The sequence below is a fragment of the Phascolarctos cinereus genome, unplaced genomic scaffold (assembly GCF_003287225.1).
Source record: "Phascolarctos cinereus isolate Bilbo 61053 unplaced genomic scaffold, phaCin_HiC Scaffold_1;HRSCAF=81, whole genome shotgun sequence".
Lineage (NCBI taxonomy): Eukaryota > Metazoa > Chordata > Mammalia > Diprotodontia > Phascolarctidae > Phascolarctos > Phascolarctos cinereus.
This window is the reverse complement of record NW_027555514.1, coordinates 213779007-213797145: the sequence shown is the minus strand read 5'-3', so window position 1 is coordinate 213797145 and position 18139 is coordinate 213779007. Positions and strand designations below refer to the sequence as shown.

At 41.0% G+C, this 18139-nt stretch overlaps 1 protein-coding gene across 2 annotated transcripts in view; it reads right to left on the bottom strand.

The window, feature by feature from the left end:
• The window catches only part of SCN8A (sodium voltage-gated channel alpha subunit 8), a 213973-nt gene that overhangs the window by 79219 nt on the left and 116615 nt on the right, over positions 1 to 18139 (bottom strand). For both annotated transcript variants that reach the window (XM_020966210.1, XM_078156923.1), the window contains 5 exons: positions 11854 to 12075; positions 9396 to 9459; positions 3599 to 3740; positions 1176 to 1382; positions 214 to 501 (listed from right to left, as the gene is read on the bottom strand). In XM_020966210.1, the coding sequence (XP_020821869.1) occupies positions 214 to 501; positions 1176 to 1382; positions 3599 to 3740; positions 9396 to 9459; positions 11854 to 12075 (923 nt within the window). The remainder of the gene's footprint in view (positions 1 to 213; positions 502 to 1175; positions 1383 to 3598; positions 3741 to 9395; positions 9460 to 11853; positions 12076 to 18139) is intronic.

The following is an 18139-nucleotide window of genomic DNA, read 5'->3' as shown; positions in this document are numbered from 1 at the left end:
TCTAATTTCAGGGTATTTCAGCTTCCTGCTACAAACTACAGTTAAGGGGGCTGTTTGGAGCAGAGTGAAGTTTAGGAAGGCAGCACTAAGGATTCAGGGATGAGGCTAGAGGACACGTAGGGAAAGAATAGTAGGACTTAGCAGCTGGAGGACTGACGAGGAACCTGTAAATCATTAAAAGTCATTCTTGGCCCATGCAAAGAAGTACTCTACCTGGTTCATGATCGAAAATTTCCTCCCTATCCTGTTGTCCGGTAGGCGAAAGGCCTTCCTCCTCATGCCATCTTCTGACTCTGATTTAAACACCTTCTCACTGTCCCCTTTCTCTTCTCCCTCGGAGAGCTCCTTCTGCTTCCTCTTCTTCCTCCTGTTACGTCTCTCTTTGGCACTCTTTGAACTGAGTTTGGAAACTTCTGATGAGCTCCGAGACCCCCTCCCTCCACCTTCTTCTTCTATAGCATCTTCGGAGACAGTTCCAGCGGAAGTGGCCATTGCAGCAGCCTGTGGGAGTAATCACAGGAACCAAATCAAATCAGGAGGAAGCAAATAGTGGCAATTGAAGAGAAAAACCTACAACTGCAGACAAACTGCTCTACCAGAGATTTTAAGCAAAAGATGAAGGGATGGAAAAGGAGAGGAAACAAGCCTCTTTAACAGGGGGACTGAAGTTAGGGCCTCACAGTTAAAATTCTTTAGTTTACATTGCATCTTGAGCAAGTATTTCTAAGGGCATTTGAACAGGATCTTAAAAAATAACAATTCTAGGTCGTATTCCCATATATGCATCCTCAGTAAATAGATCAATTGCCTTCTCAGCACAACAAGGAACCACCAGAGAAGTTCTGAAAATGAGTGTTAAGAAATTCCTTTATGATCTCCAGAGGGAAGACAGAGAACAAATGCCCATCCAAACAGAGGTGGGGCTGTGGAGACACTAAATCAATCCCTTTGGATATTTGTTTGTTTGTTTTTATCTCCAGCCATTAATAGATCCTAATAAGAAGCAATCTGGTTATTAATAAAAGTGAAGTAAGTGGACCAGCCATTTGTGGTTCAGTTATTTCCATTGCTCTGCTGACATCTGCAAATATTAGATTTGCATCCAAATGCACTACACTGGGGAGACAGAGCTCCAGCTTCAATGATGCACTGCTGCCATGAAGCTCTTTACCAACCTGGGCTTCCTCCTGTTGCTTTTTCAATTGTTCCAGCATCGCCTTGAACTCTGCCTCCTTTTGCTCTGCCTCCTCCAAAGTCGCTTGGTTCTGCTCTTCATAGGCCATGGCCACAACAGCCAAGATAAGATTGACCAAATAAAAGGAACCCACAAAGATAACCAGGACAAAGAAGATCATGTATGTTTTTCCTGCTGCTCGTAAGGTCTGCAAAGACAAATGCCATTTTCTGAGTGGTGTCGAATGAAGGCACTAGAAAAACATTCCCAGAACCAAACAATTCCTGGGGAAATTTTTAAATTTTTTTGAAAGCTCAGAAATAGATTTTACTTCCCCAAATGGCTCCTAATCAAGTGTAACACGCAAAATTTAAGACATTAGCTCACTTGTTCACTGGTCATTACCTAAAAGTAAACATTTCGTCAATTCAAATGCTATGAAACCATCAGAACCAAGCTATTCCTGGGGAAATTCTTAACTTAAAAGCAAAATAAAACAAAGCTGCTCAGAAATTGATTTTACTTTCCTAGACTGGTACAAGAAAAGGAGTGCTGGATTTGAAAGCAGAAGGCATGGGTTCAAATTTTGGCACTGCTATTTACTATCTCTGTGACATTAGGGAAGTCATTAAACATTTTTTAGTCTCAGATTCCACATCTATAAAATGAGAGAGTTGGACTTAAAGCCTTAAAAGCCCCTTGTAACCCTCAACTGTGCTTCTATGATCTACTGCCTTCTCACCAAACAATGGATCTGCTTTGTATGTCTTGGCTATACCTATGCATGTACATCCTGTCTCTCCTGTTGGAAAGTAAGCTCCTTTAAGGCAAGGAGCTGTTATGCTTTTGTCTTTGTATACCCAGCACTATGAGCCTGGAACATAATAAGTGCTTAATAAATGCCTGCTTGCTTAGTGATTCTTTTCTGTGGCCATGTCAAAATTTTGGGTAGTGGCTAATTAAAAGGCTCTAATACTCAAGTTAGGAATTAAAAGGCTCTAATTTAATTAACTGAAATGCAGGTCATGAAAGAGGGGCACACAGAATAACACGGGGAGTAGAATGGGGCTCAGGCCTTCTTCCCCTTTCCTTGACAGGGAATGATTAGACCACACCCTGGTGTTGTGTTCTTTCTTATCTATATGACTACTTATGGTGCTCTCATTTTATCACCAACAAATATTAAGTGCCTTCCCACGTATGCAGGGCACTCTGCCAAATCCCAGGGAATCACTTTAGTTGTTCCCACTCAGGAAGTCTAACTTGGGTTGCCTGGGTACACGTTAGAAATGCACTGAAGATTTGACCTGGAGTCTTCAGTTGCAGAAGCCACCCCCTCTCTTCCTGAGGGGGGTGCTTCTCTTTCTCCTCCAGCAGCAGCTGGACAGCTCAAAGCCACACAGAATCATAGCATTTTGGCTCTGGATCATATGACTCCAGCCTTCTCAGTTTTCAGAGAGATCATCTAAGTGATAAGGTTCTATGGCCCCGTGGAACACAAATTTATCTTTCTTCTAGCAACAAACTGAATGTTTCCAAATAGATACCCAAGTGCTGAATGTAAACAAAATGAAGCCCCTTTAGAGCATGAACTATATATTATACTTTGTTATACTATATTTATTATACTTTTAAAAAATCTCTTCAGCGCCTAGCATGGTGCCTTCCAATACACAGGAGATCTCAATACATTTTTTGATTAATTAAAAGTCCCAAGCACAAAAGCCTGAGGAGAGGCATAACTGACTCCTGGGACATAGGGGAAAACAGTTGAAATTGTGAGTACTTCCATATACAGTGAAGCACTTTCTTCTCTAGCCACCATTTTAGGGACAGACCAGGCTGACCATGCTTCATTCCCTGCCCAGCTTCTGACTCTACCGACTTTCCCACCATGATTCAGCTGTCTTCTCATTCTGGGATTACCCTCAGCCTGAAACATCCCTCTGTCATACCTTCTCCCCTTGGTGAATTCCCTTTCAGGGCTCCCATCTGAGCCCTGGCTGGCCATGCTTGACCATTCCCCTCCCCAGGAGTGCTTCTGACTCTGTGGACTTTCCCACCGTGGCACTGGGTAGGCAGCTTCACACCTCCCTCCTCAGCTCCCTTTACGTGTTGTCATCTCTTATTAGAACAGAAGCTCCTTGAGGGCAGAGACTATTGTTTTGCTTGTATGGTATCCCCAGAGGTTGGCACAGTGCCTGACACATAAGTACTTAATAAATGTTCGCTGCTTGTTTGGCAAAGAAATAGGTGACAACTAGAGAGCCCAGATCTAAACTGATAAACCATTACTGGCTAGGAAATGTAATCCTACAACCCTGACTGGAATTTCTCACCACACTCTCACGGAGAATGCTGCCATGTCTCTACCCAGCACGCTGCCATGTAGATCCTCTCATCAAAGAAACTGATATTACTCACCAACTGATACAAGTTTTCCCAATAGTCTTGGGTCATAAGGCGAAACAATGCCAAAAAGGCCCAGCTGAAGGTATCAAAGCTTGTATAGCCATAATTTGGATTCCTTCCTGCTTTCATACATAGGTATCCTTCAGGACATTGCCTGAGAAGAGAACAGGAAAGGAAAGAACTTTTCAACTTGGTCAATTCAATTCAGTTTAAAACAAGTTATCATGCACCATTTGCAATGCATTCAATTAAAGACCACTCAAAAACCAGCAACAAGTCACTACCAGACCATGGAGTATTGTGCTCAGTTCTGGGCACCAGGTTAGGAAGGGCATCAGTAAGCTGGAGAATGCCTAGAAGAGGGCAACCAGAATGGTGAGGAACCTTGACCTCATGTTGCAGGGGGGGAAAACTGAAGGAACTGGGGGTGTGGTGGGAAATGGTAGCTTGCTTCAAGTATCTGAAGGGCTGTCCTGAAGAAGGCTTTCTGTTAACTCCAAAAGACAGATGTAGGAACAATGGTTGGAAATTACAAATACAGGTACAGGCTTCCTCTTTTTCAGAGGTCTTCAAGCAAAGGCTGGATGACTACTTGTTAGGTATTCTGAAAGTGCAGGGGATACTCTCACGAACTTTGCATAAAGCTGGGCTAAGAAGCTGAAAGCATAAAACCTCAGAAGAGCAAAAAACATAGCAGCAGTTATTCACTAGTTCAGTTCTCCATACCTCAGATCAGTGGGAAATTTGACCAAATTCAGTGCTTGTTTATTAAGCCAAGCTTAGAGTCAAAACCAAGGAAATACGAACAGAGATTCTTAGCAACCTTTTATCCCTTTAACATTTGCTGCAGCAGTGGGATGTTAATAGCCTCAGATCAGTCACTGACATTGCTCCTGGAATTGCTGACAGATCCCCTAATGCCTGCTGCAATGCAGGTAGTAAGAGGGAGCCTCTTTTGTCATTGGTCACCTTACACTGTTGATTTCCAGAGGAATACATCTTAGGTAAATTCTGAATAACATCTACAAATATTGGCTCCTCCCTCAGTTTTAAACCCACCAACAAAATCAGATTTTTATTCCATCTTTATGCTGTCAACTACATTAAGGAAGACTGAGAATCTAGCGAGTACAAAAGAAGGGCAGGAATCTAATGTTCTGGACCCATACGTTATTCTATAACTGAAGTCTGTGAATATGAGCTTAAAATGGAGAAAGGCCAGGAAGGTAGAGAATAGGTAACCAATAAAATTATGTTTCTATTACCGATGTCTGGGGACCCTTCCAAAGCTGCATATTATAGCTCATCCATACAGGGCCATCATTTGGAACTCTTGTCCTTATTTTCCCTTAAATCAACCACAGAAGGTCAACCAACGTGCTGGGGGCTTTCCCCAAACTCTTTCAAGACTGGATATATTCCAGTGGATCATCCATCATATATACTGTCTTTCAAGTCATTAGTTATCTCTCTCTCAGTATGTGATTGGTTCATCATTTTTTCTGGTCTTACATTTCTCTTCCTTCTTGACCCTTTTCTTACATAATTCCTTGTTGTTCATATTCTGTAGCCTACACATAGCCATCATGTGCTTCTCCACCATCTTATGGGGGACCTTCAACTTTAATTCTTCAGAGACTGCAGCATTCCATGACCTACAGTGATATAACATCAGGGGAATTCTATCGTGCTAAAAAAGATGGGCCTTTGTTTCAGGAAGAAGCCTGAGGTCATCTGTGCAATTTCCCAAGGGGAATCTAGTCTACTCTCTTCTTCCTCTTCAATTCTGAGCCTAGCTCATTGTCCATTTAAAGTTTACCAAAGGATTAGCTCTCTGGGGTGTATATCATTATCTGCATAATAGGCATTCTTTACCCACTTGGTTTTTCCTATACAGAGAGTTAAGTATTCTGCTTTTCAATGATTGTGGATGCACCTATTCATTCCTGAATCATCAGGATAAGTGAGCCAGCTGGACCTGGATAGTGCAGAAGCTTTTTCCTCAGAAGCTTCCCTAACACCTGATGCCCCCATAAACGTGGCTTCCCCTCCTCTTCAAAAGCCCTTCCACTTCTTAAACCAAAGCTATTCTAGGTTTAGGAACTCATAGGCTCGATGCTAAAGTCCAGTCAGGACACATTTTGGTAGCTCCTGGACCAGGGTGCAGGGTGGCAGCACATGCAGACATGCATCTCTTTCTACTCCTTGTAAAACACCCCCCCCAACACACAATTTATATATTGTTATTTAGGCCAACACTGCTACACCTGGAGCAAGAGACCTTTGACCTGACTACTCATATCTTCTACCTTACTCTCTAACTGCTACTGAGTGACTTAACCAATTTAACCGTTCTCTTCCCCAACCCCTGAATCCTAGAAGATGTCCCTCAAAAATCTACTCAGCTGACCCTACTGCTGAAAGAGGAGGGAGGGACCACCATTTTTCAGTTGAGAAGATTTTTTTCTTTGAGGGAAAAGACCTGTTTCAAGTGGTATCCATTGGTTTTTCCATTTGGTAGATTTGGGGAAATTTGTAATCTTCTAAAGGGGTTCTCTGTTAGGTTATGGGGGACAGGAATTATATTCTGTAAACTATAGCAAACAAATGAATTGGTCTTCATCTTTGCGATTCTGGATTGAAAGGCTGGGGCAAGGTTGAGGAGAAGGGGATACCCGCCATCTTTTTTTTCTTACACAGGTCTGACCATGTTATTTTCCTGTTCACAAAACTCAAAGTATTCCTTATTATTTCTAGGACAAGATACATACTCACTTCTTTGGCATTTAAAGACCTTCCCAATCTGGCTCCAACCTACCTTTCTAAATTGCTGTCACATTATTCCCCAATACAAACTCTATATTTCACCCAAAACTTCCCTATATATAGCATTCTGTTCTCCCAATCCTATGTCCCCTTCATGTCTGAAATGAGATGAACTCTCTCCTCATCTCTTGGAATTCCTAGCACAATCTCTCTCTCTCTCTCTCTCTCTCTCTCTCTCTCTCTCTCTCTCTCTCTCTCTCTCTCTTTTTCTCTCTCTCTCTTCTCTCTCTCTCTCTCTCTCTCTCTCTCTCTCTTTCTTTCTCTCTCTCTCTCTCTCTCTCTCTCTCTCTCTCTCTCTCTCTCTTCCTCCTCCTCCCCCATCAGGTCCCATGGGTTTACTTATCATCTCTATGCAGATGACTCCCAGATCTATATATCCTGGCGTGGTCTATCTCCTGAGCTTCAGTCCCACCTTACCAATTATCTATTCAAGCTTTTTAACTGGACATCATGGAGACATCGCAAACCCACCATATCTAAAACAGATCAGGTTAATGTTCCCCTTCTCAACTTCTCTATTTCTGCTGAAGGCACCACCATCCTTATGGTTACCCATACACAACCTCACAGTCATCCTCGACTCCTTCCTCTCCCTCACCCTACTCATCCAATCATTTGCCAAGTCTTATCTATTTCACCTTCACACCATCTCTCTTTCATCCATCTCCTTCTCTCTATTCACACACCCACCACTCTACTTCAAGCCATCATCACCTCCTACCCAAAGTATTACAATAGCCTCCTAATTCATCTCCTCACCTCTAGTCTTTCCCCTCTCTATGTCATTCTTCATACAACTGTCAAAGCAATATTCCTAAAATATACGTCTGACTACATCACTCTCCTTCCCAATAAACTCCAAGGGCTTCCTATCATTTCAAGCGTCAAGCACTAACTCCCCTGCTTAGCATTTAAAGTACTTCACAACATGGCTCCAACTTATCCTTCCAGAACTATTACATCACATTATCTCCCTGCTTGTGCTCTATGGTTCATCAAACTAGCCTGTTTCCCATTTGTCACACACAGAATGACCTTCCCTGTCCAGTCCCCATGCCTCTGCACAGGCTACACCTGTCTGGAATGCACCCCCTCCTCACTTTGGCCTCTTAGGAGTCCTAGTTTCCTTCAAAGCTCAGCTCAAGCATCATGTCCAATATGTGATCTTAACTGATCTCCAAGTGCCTAGCCCCTTGAAATTATTTTGCCTTATGTATACACCTGAATGCACTCATTTACTTTTGCACATACAGTCTCTCCTGATCAAATGTATGCTGCTCCTTGAGAGCAGGAGTTGGTTCACTTCTGTCTCTGTATCCCTAGTACCTCACCCAGTGCCAGGTACATAGGAAGCAAATAACAAACGCTCACCAACTGAATGATATCCAGTTGTTAGTGCTGTCCTCCATTGGCCCAGATTATTTTGTATGTATCTATATTAATTTACCTGTACAGATGTTGCTTCCATACTTCCGAGAATGTATTCTCTTTCCCCTTCCTCCTTGAACTCCCAGGGCCTAGCCCAAGGACCTTGCCCATAGGAGGCACTTAAATGCTTGATGAATTGTGCCAAAATATGAATCTAATTCAGAAGGCTCTGAGGCCTGATACAATTACCACAATGTTCACAATCAGTCAGTCAGACAACAAACATTTGTTAAATGCTTACAATGTGCCAGGCACTATGCTAAGTCCCGGGGAGCATCCCGAGGAGTTCACCAGTCATACAGAATCCCTCTTAGATGTGGTCTCAGTGCTGGACCTCCTCTATCACCAGGGAGAATGCCTTAGACGAGCCTACATGTCTTCATTTTATGCCTTGCTAGATTTTAATAAGTAGGGGGTCGCTGAACGAAGTTATTGCTCTTGTTAAATCTCTCATTTCTTACTCTTGAAATATATTTTTTCACCATCTTTCCCTACCTCTTCCTTTACAGTGAACTCACAGATCATCAAACTATATGTGGATTTATTTTGGAGGGTCTTATCACATTCTTTATTGAATTTCTATATTTTCTTATCCTTTGCAATTGATATTACTACATAAGTTGTGATTATTTCCATGGTAATCTATTGACAAATACCATAAAAACTGAAAATATTGCATGAAATAATGGGGTTTCTTTTTGAACACACACAGTAAAACCAATTCTGTCGACTGTCCTATTGGCCCCGCTAGGAAAACCAGGACATCTTATATTTTTCTCTGTTTCATGGGTTTTGTTGTTGTTGTTCAGTCATTTCAGTCATGTCTTACTCTTTGTGACCCCATTTGGGGTATTCTTGGCAAAGATACTAGAGTGGTTTGCCATTTCTTTCTCCAGCTCATTTTACATCATCTGATGAAACTGTGGCAAAAAGTGGTTAACTAATTCACCCAGAATCACACAATAAGTATCTGAGGCCAGATTTGAATTCAGGTCTTCCTGACTCCACACCCAGCACTCTACCTATTGAGCCACCTAGCTGTTCCTTTCATGGGTTCATCACAAAATGGCTAACCTATACATACAGTACTAGCTCCAAATGTAGAGGTGGCCTGTTGCTGGGACCATCCTCATTTCGGCATGGTAGAGTCCAACAGTGTTTACAACACTCCACTAGCATAGCCTTCAAGAAGAGAGCTGCCTACAAACAAGGATTATGCTTCACAGTAGGACTATAATTTACTATATAAGGACAAATCCTAAATAGTTATATTTGTTTAATTCTTTACAATTTACAAAGCACTTTCACAAGTCATCTGATTCCTCACTTCAGTTGATTTAGGCAGGGCAAGAATCTTACAAATGAGGAAATGAAGTCATTGGAGTAAGTAAATGTAGAACATAAAAACCAAAATCCAGTCAGGTCTAATAATTTGTTCTTTTTTTTTTCCCCTTATGCCACACAAAGAAAAGGGCATGTGGAAATATTGTCTACCTTCAACAAAATCTGAAACATTATTTTAAGGGAGGAGAAAACAACAAAATGGATTACTTACCCTGCATCAGAACTGTTCCCACAAAGTAAAGGATCTAGCATGCCAGGTATGGTGTAAAAATTTGCTAATAAATTTGAAAAGACAGAGAATGAATTAGACATATTTAGATAAATAAGCATCTTACTTTCTGCAAAAATTTTTTTGCCCCAAACATTTTCAGTACATGTAAGTTTAACTCTTTCCTGAAAACAATGAAATAATAATTTCCTTCCATTATGGATTTTCCTGCATATGACATACACTGATCAGTCTTTGGAGATTCTTGACATCATGAAGCACTTCTCAAATTAATCTGGCACAACAAACAACTGATTCTGAAATACACTGACATACTACATAAACGACAGTCCACGGTACTTAGAAATATGCGTACTATCCTCAGGATAAAGACAGGCTAAGGGAAACACTTTTTTTTTTTAACAATATAGAACTTAAGCCTACTTTCATAATAGGAAAAACTGACTGTAAATATATCTTGATCTATAATTTAATACAATATCCTTTTAGAATGAGGAATATCACTAGGATTGAAATTTTCTCATGAAACCCTTCTTCATATTATGCAATATAATAGGGTTTTATAGAACCTAGTTTGGGAATGTGGAAATACACACGTATATATGCACATATGTATGCGTACACACAAACATATGTGTGTATCCTTATCCTTACCACCCTACTCCCCTCAACATCCCAAATCTAGGCCATAGTCACGACGGACCACAAATACATTTTCTGAATCCAACTGTTTTCTGTTCTTCCATCCCTTCCTCTTCATTGTTTTAGTACCAGGCATCTCCTAAGACTACTAACCATAGAAGCATCTTGTTCTGGAAGAGAAGTCACTCCTTCCCTAATGTTCCCTTCAAGTATCCTTCCCATCACTTTCTTATGGATATGTCACTTTAACTAGACTTCCAAAGGAGAGGCTAAGATAGGGACAAGGAAGGAAGGAAACAAGCATTTATTAAGCACCTACTATGTGCTGATCATTGTGCTAAATGAATTACAATTATTATCTCATTTGATCTACAGTAACACTGAGAGGTAGATGCTATTATCTCCATTTTACAGATGAAGAAACTGACACAAACAGAGGTTAAGTGACTTGCTCAAGGTCACAACAGCAAGAGAGCAAGGATGGATTTGGATTTGAACTCAGGTCTTCCTGACTCCAGGCCTATTACTCTATTCCCTGTTCTACCCAACTGCCTCTACCACTAACTTTTTCCTTTATTTATAAATCTGCTTTCCCAGTTATCTTGAATACAATAGTCAAAAGCACTGCCCTACTATTAACATGATCAAATAATACTTTCAGTCTAAAGTCTAGCTGGAAGTGAGATTAATTAATTTTCTTAACTCAACATGGTTCTATACATGGGTTCTTTCCTAATGAGTCTGTCTTAAGTGACCACCCTTGAATTCAGGGGCCATGAAGCTCCCCTCTCTGGGAAAATACTCTCAAAGCCTGATTGTTCCTTAGGCACATTCCTGCCTCAGCTGTCGCATAGTAGAGTAGCTTCCTTGCTCTCTGGCCATTGAAGACCCCTCACTAATAAAATCTGCAACACCTCTAACATGATCCTGTGATCCTAAAAATAGTAGCTTACATTTAAATAGTGCTTTAAAATTCCTAAAAACACTTTATAAAAAACCTTCACAGCACTTTAGTGAGGTAGTAGAAAAGAGACAAACTTATCATAGGCAATAGATGGCAGTGGAGGGGGACAGATGAGAGAGGGTGGCATTAATCAAATTTAGAGCTTAAAGAAAAAAAGTCTCAGGGCAACTCTTATTCTTCAAGTGAAAATGTAAGGCCTCTCTTTTTGAATATTTGAAAGGGGGGAAAAAACCAAGAGAATGACTATTCTGGTAAAGTTTGAGTGCTGTTTGGCTCTCAAGGAGATGACCTGGATGACCTTTCCAGGTCATCTCTGATAGTTGTGAATAGACTACTGAACAGACATTCTATAACTTATCAAGCCTATCCTCTGGGGCTCCCTTTTTAAGAACAAAACAAAAAACAAATAAAATATTTTACGGGTGCCTTTGGTCTTTATACAAAAATGCAGCCACTTCAGATTGAATCCTCCCTTTTCACAAAGACAACAATTAAGTAAAAACACCTGATAGCAAAGACATCTGAATACACACACACACACACACACACACACACACACACACACACACGCACATGCACACGCATGATTCCATCTCAGTCGTCTCCTGCTTCTTTGCTGTGAGGAATCACATATGTTTCATAACTGTTCTTTATTGGTTTAAAAATTAATTATTTAGCATTTGACTTTCTCCTAGTTTTTTTTTTTAATAATTTACATTGTTGTAGTCTGGTGCTTCCTTCTTGGAACATTCATGTTCTAAGCCCAGCACAGATTTTCTGACCATGTAAGCCAGGAAAAGACTGTCTCCTTCCTACAAAGAGGGGAATACCTACTCTTATTGTTGATATACTCTTCCCAGTCAAAGCCTTTGGTGCCATTTTCAAGGAAACTCTCATTGAAATTGATGGGCCACACAACACACTTGTTCCGCAAGTTGCCCATGAACAACTGTAGTCCAATCAAGGCAAAGACACTCAGGCAGAATACAGTTAAGATCATCACATCAGACAGCTTCTTGACTGACTGAATAAGGGCTCCTACGATGGTCTTCAGACCTGAGAAGAGAGAAACATCAAAATTAGACTAACTCTCTGGCCCTCCCAACCTCCCAGCCTCCCTTTTCGTCTTTTCCAGAAACAGGTCCATGCCTACTCTTTACCCAAGAGGAACTCATTCTGTATAGCAGCAATGGAGAGACAAGAGTCTTCATGCTTTAAAATATGGCATCACTCTCAACCCCGAGAACATAAGTAAGAAAGGATGTTTTATTCTAAGCTCAACAATATTTAGAGAAAAAAAACTGTCACCATTTCTAACCCAGGGCTCCTTTTAAATTAGAAATATTCTTTTCTCTTCATATTATAGGTAAACCCAAGAGAGAATAGCAGCTAGAGGGCAGATAAGGAGCTAATAATAAATGACAACTTTTCAAGAGTTTCCACGCTGGACAGGTTTTCCCAAAAGTTCCCAAACTACCAAGATAGCTGCAGGATTGGTTCAATAATAACAATGATAATGATAACAACAATAATAATAATTAGTACTTGGAATAATGTAGTCCTTGGAAGTCTTCAAAGTACTTCACTACTACTACCTCATTTTGTCCTCACAATAATGCTGAGAAATCAGTACTTTTATAATCTCCATCTTACAGTTGAGGAAATCAAGGCCAGATTTGAACTTAGGTCTTCCTGATTCCAAGCCCCAAGGCACCCTATCCACTACCCCACCTATTGGACTCCAATAATGATCCCATCCTTGTGTTACACCTACTCTTAAAGGTAACTCCTCTTTCTGCCATTCCCTGTCTTTTTTGAAAGCATGCCCTGACTTCCCCAGCTAACCTTTTCTGTCACATCTAAAATTAAAAAAATAATGCCAATAATCATTTAAATTGCAGATTTAGGATCAAACCACGGTTTGAATTTGAAACCACAGCTGAACTGCCCAAATAGGGTATAAGGAGAACAGGTCTGCAGCCACATCTTAATCTTTGGGGCTTTTTAAAGGCAACATGGACTAAATTCTAGCATTAAAATACTAGGCGGGCTGAAAGGTGGTGGTGGGGGGGGGAAATGAGTCTAGATACACCGCCCCTACTCCACATCTACCAGTAAGTAAGATGATTAGACAGAGAGTTAAGAGACCCCAGGCCCCAATCTCTGCTTGGCCAGTATGATGTTAATTAAGTCACATAACTTCTTGGTACGGTATGTAAGAGCTTCTCTGTTTATAAGAATATAGTGGAAATAAAGATGATACATATAAAGCAATATAAGCTGTTTTAATTAAAAGTTTTAGGTTCAAGATACTGCTGCTATAGGGCAGCTAGGTGGTGCAGTGGATAGAGTGCGGCCCTGAAGTCAGGAGGACCTGAGTTCAAATCCGGCCTCAGACCAAACACTTGACACTTACTATCTGTGTGACTCTGGGCAAGTCACTTAACCCCAATTGCCTAACCCCTCCCCCCCCCAAAAAAAGATACTGCTGCTATTATGCATGGAATAGAGTAATACATTACCCCCTCTATAACCTCTATGGCTCACCAGTACTAGCCTGCTAGCTGTTCCGGGCACAGGACATGCCCACCTCCTGCCTCTGTACTGGCTATCCCCTATACCTGGAATATTGTCCTTCTTCACTTCTTTGCTTTCTTTTAAGACTCAGCTTAAAAGCTACCTTCCACAGGAGGACGTCCTCTTCTCCCCAAGTCTTTGAGTTTTCCTCTCTAAGGTTACCTTCTTTCTACTGTATCTATTTTGAATGTCAATTTACTGTATGCAGTTCTTCTCTCTGTGCCCCCTCCCCCCCCCACCTCCTTGAGGGGAGGGACAACATCTGTGCATTTTGCCTTTCTTTTCATCCTCAGTGCTTAGCATGGTAACTGGCACATTGTAAGCACTTAATAAATGCTTTTTGGTAGGCTGATTGACTCTTCCTATGTCTTTCTCTGCACTTGGCTAGCTGAAGTTTAAGAGAGACTAATGGGTAGGTATCTGGTCACTGAAAATTTTAGTACAATGGCAATCATGAACAACATTCTCTCCTCTATGTTGTTGTTGTTGTTATTCGTGTTCAATTCTTTGTAACCTCATTTTGGGGCTCTCTTGCCAAAGATACTGGAATGGTTTGCCATTTCCTTCTTCATCTCTCCTCTATGCTCAATGCTTGTCATGGAAAATCCAAAGATAAAGAAGGAGGCACAAATGAAATGCCTCTCCTCCAAAAACATGCCCTACAAACCCAGTAGGGGTCAAATATGAGAAATATCATGGCCACGGCTTCTCTTAATCCTTCTAGTAAAGAATACTTGCTCCTGAGTCAGAAGACCCTGTGTTCCAATCTCACCCCTGACATTTACTACTTGTGGGATGTTAGGCATTTCATTTTAATTTCCCTGGTCTTTAGTTTCCTCATCTATAAAATGATGGGGTTGTATTAGATGGCCTCTGTGGTCCTTCCGGCTATAGAGCTTTGGTCTTATAAGACGAGGTAGGCCCTTTCCTATTCTCCCTCTTATGGGTTCAATGATCATCTCTCTGAATGATTCTACCTGCTTATCTGGCCCTAACCTCTCTCCTAGACTGCAGTGTTGCATTATCAACTGCCTCTACGATATCTAGAACTGGATATGCAGACTAAGCATGGGAGTCTGCACTGTTCAGACCAAAACTGAACTTACTATATTTCACCCCAATCCTCCCTTGTCCCAAATGATTATGGTCAAGGGTACCACCATCCTTCCAGGCTTACAAGCCCACTGTCACCTTTCATTCCTCATTTGCATTCACCTCACACAACCAATCTGTTGCCAGTCTTGTCAATTCAGCGTTCACACCATGCTTGGCATATATCCCCTCCCTCTCTCCACTCGTGCCAGCTCTTCTGTAATATTTCAACAGCTTTCTGATTGATGTTCCTGATTAAAGTCTCTCCAGACTCTACCTCATCACGTACTCAGCTACCAAAGTAATCTTCCTAAAGCACAGGTCTGCTATCTCAGCTGCCCATCCCCCCAGTAAATTCCAGTGGCTCCCTAGTACCTCCTGGATAAAAGATTAAGGCCTCCATTTGGCTTATAAATTAAGTCCTTCACAACTTGAGCCCTTCCTAACTTTCCAGTCTTCTATTACTTCCCTTCACATACAATGTGATTCCATAACACTGGCCTTCTTCTTGTTCCTGTCTCCACGTCTTTGCACTGGCTGTCCTCCCTGCTGGAAATGCTTCCCCTCTTCATCTGCTTCTTTGCTCCTCTGGCTTCCTTTAAAACTCAGCTTAAATCGTACCTTGTACAAGAGGCCTTTCCTAGTCTCCCTCTTCATCCCTACCCCCACCCCTAGTATCTCCCCTCTGATAGAGCTACCATTTACACTGTATAAACTTATATGTTATGTAGCTGTCTGCAAGTTGTCTCCCTTATTAGAACGTGAGCTCCTTGTGGGGCAGGAAATGTGTTTCTGTCTTTCTTTGCATCCCCAGTACTTTGAACCTAATAAATCTAATAGATGCTTGTGGACTGACTGAAAAATACAGATTTTCAACTTCCTTATATTCAGGCCCATTGATAGATTTGAGAGAAGAAAGAACTCAAATGACAGGATGCCCTAAAGGGCACTGTTGCACACAGACATGATTTTGAAGGGCAGATTAGCCCTATATTCTAGTACTGTAGAATTGTAGGGACACAAAGAACATTTTGTTATTTATGGAGGGCTCCCATAAATAACCTATAAACTGGCAAATGGCTCCCTAGAAAAATCCAATCCCAAATTCTTTCCTCTAGAGCACTGGTTGGTACACTAAAAAGTTGTCCCACCATCCTAGGAGTGAGGAAAACAAAAAGAGAGGGCTTGCCTAAAGATCTAAGAAACAAACCATTTCATCACGACTCCTACAGTCTGACTTCTTTCCTATGGGCTGGTCAGTATTGGACAAATAACAGCAGAGTCTAATCCCAGTTCTGTCCCTAATTAGCTATGTGACTTTGGGCAATTTACTTAACCTGGTTCAGACTTAGTTACTTCAACTGCAAAATGGAGACAGAAAATAGACGCTTTAGAGGGTGATTTTTGGGATGAAATGAGATAACAGATGCAAAAATGCATTAAAACAGTTTTATGCACTATACAACTATAAGGAATTGTTTCTAACTATTCTGACTGGTTCCAAATCCTGGCATCAGGATTGTCGTGGTGAGAAAAGTTTGAAAACCCCATTTAAGCTATGTAATCTTACCCCTAACCCTACTCATCCCATGAAAGCTTCAGGAGGTAGACTGTATCTCAGTTATACTTGTATCTCCCTCTTCTCCCTCAGTGTTTATCACACTGTATTGTACATAAGAGGCATTTGACAAAGGTTTATTCCCTGAGGGAATCTTGGAATCCCTCAATCATATGACTAAATGTGTTCTAACAACCCAGTCCTATGAGGGTAAAAGGAGTATGATAGCCTCCAAGGTCATGTAAATGACATCTAGAATCACTCTTGGCAGCAACTAGAGAAGTCTACCACACACTTCCCCATCCTCACAGGAGCTACTGAATCTCCAGCAGTTGGCCCCTCTCCTGCTGAACCTCTCATGGCAAAACCAAAATAAAATAAAAATCACTCCCCAAGAGAAAAAAGCTGTTAAACTTGATTTAGAAAACACAGAATCCCTTTCAGATTCATGGGTGCAGATTAGAGAGGCACATTTAAGAAAGATGTACGGGAAACTGAAAATACAGGAGTTCAATTAAAAAGTCACATAAGAGCTCACTAAGCCCTGGTCAAAGGTCATTGGAATTATTCAAAATAAGTCAACCAGTCAATAACCATTTATTAAGTGGTTACTATGTGCCAGGCACAATGCTAAGTGCTAAGGATAGGCAAAAATAGTCCCTGCTTTCAAGGAGCCCACAATTTTAAAAGAGAAAATATATAAAGAAGAAAAAGCTAAGGTGAGGCTTAGTTAATGGCACCATTTGAATCTATGATATCTTTTCTTCATCTTCACCAAAGAAAGAACAGGGATTTGATGAAACCGCAGCATGAGGGATTTAGAAAGGTTAAAAGGAAGGTGTGAGACATAGTGGGTGGAGGCCTTTAAACACAGGAGAGATTCTCTTTAGTTTGGGAGGTTCTGTTTGAAGGCAGGGGCTAAACTAGCTGACCTATAAAGGTATCTTTGAGCCCTAAGACATGACATATAGTGTCTTCGCCACAAGTAAAGATGGGGAGGTAGCAATTATTAAGAGTGTGAACACTGAAATGGGGAAGCTCCTTTATGAAACGATCCTGAAGAACAGGAAAGACTCCATTCCAGTAGGCAGGGTTGAGGCAGTTCTGGACTCCTAAAGTTATCTGGCTACCCGGTGAACAAAGCCAAAGGGAAGGACTCATCTTGACTTTCAGGATGATAAAGACACTGGAATGGGTTGCCAAAGGAAACTGAAAAGTCTGCATCCCTAGAGCTTTTTATGAAGATAACAGAAGATAATGGTACCAGATAATCTTTTGAGATCTCTCTTCCATTTCTATCTTGTGACTCTTATGAGTGATCTACGAGCTATTTATTAGTATTAATAAAACAGTATAGTGCCAAAAAAATGTGTTGAATCAATACCAATTACTTTGGGAAAGGAAATACTTTGATTAGCTCCACTACTATTTTTCTAAAACTATGCTAGAAAAAAGGGAATTAGAAACTGCTTGGGCAGAATCCTTTTTTAGGATTTCAGAAAATTCTAAAACTCACATTTTTAGAATCACGCCCAACTATGAATGAACCTATAAGACAATGGTTTCTATTAATTTAATTTCCTCTCTCTCATTGACTAGATATCTGTCATGATGGGCCAAAACAATGAAAATGTCATGAAAACTCATTACACATTTTCTTTTGAACCTGAAATAATCTCTGAGGTGAGAATGATTTTGGATTTCAACTAGTTAAAATGAAAATAACACAGAAATCATGACCACGGCTTTACAGTAATTATTACACTTGAGGAAATTGAGGCAAACAGAGATTAAGAGACTTGTCCAGGGTCACACAGCTGGACAAGTGTCCAAGGCTGGATTTGAATTCAGGTCTTCCTAACTCCAGGCTCTATGCTCTATCTGCCGTGCCAT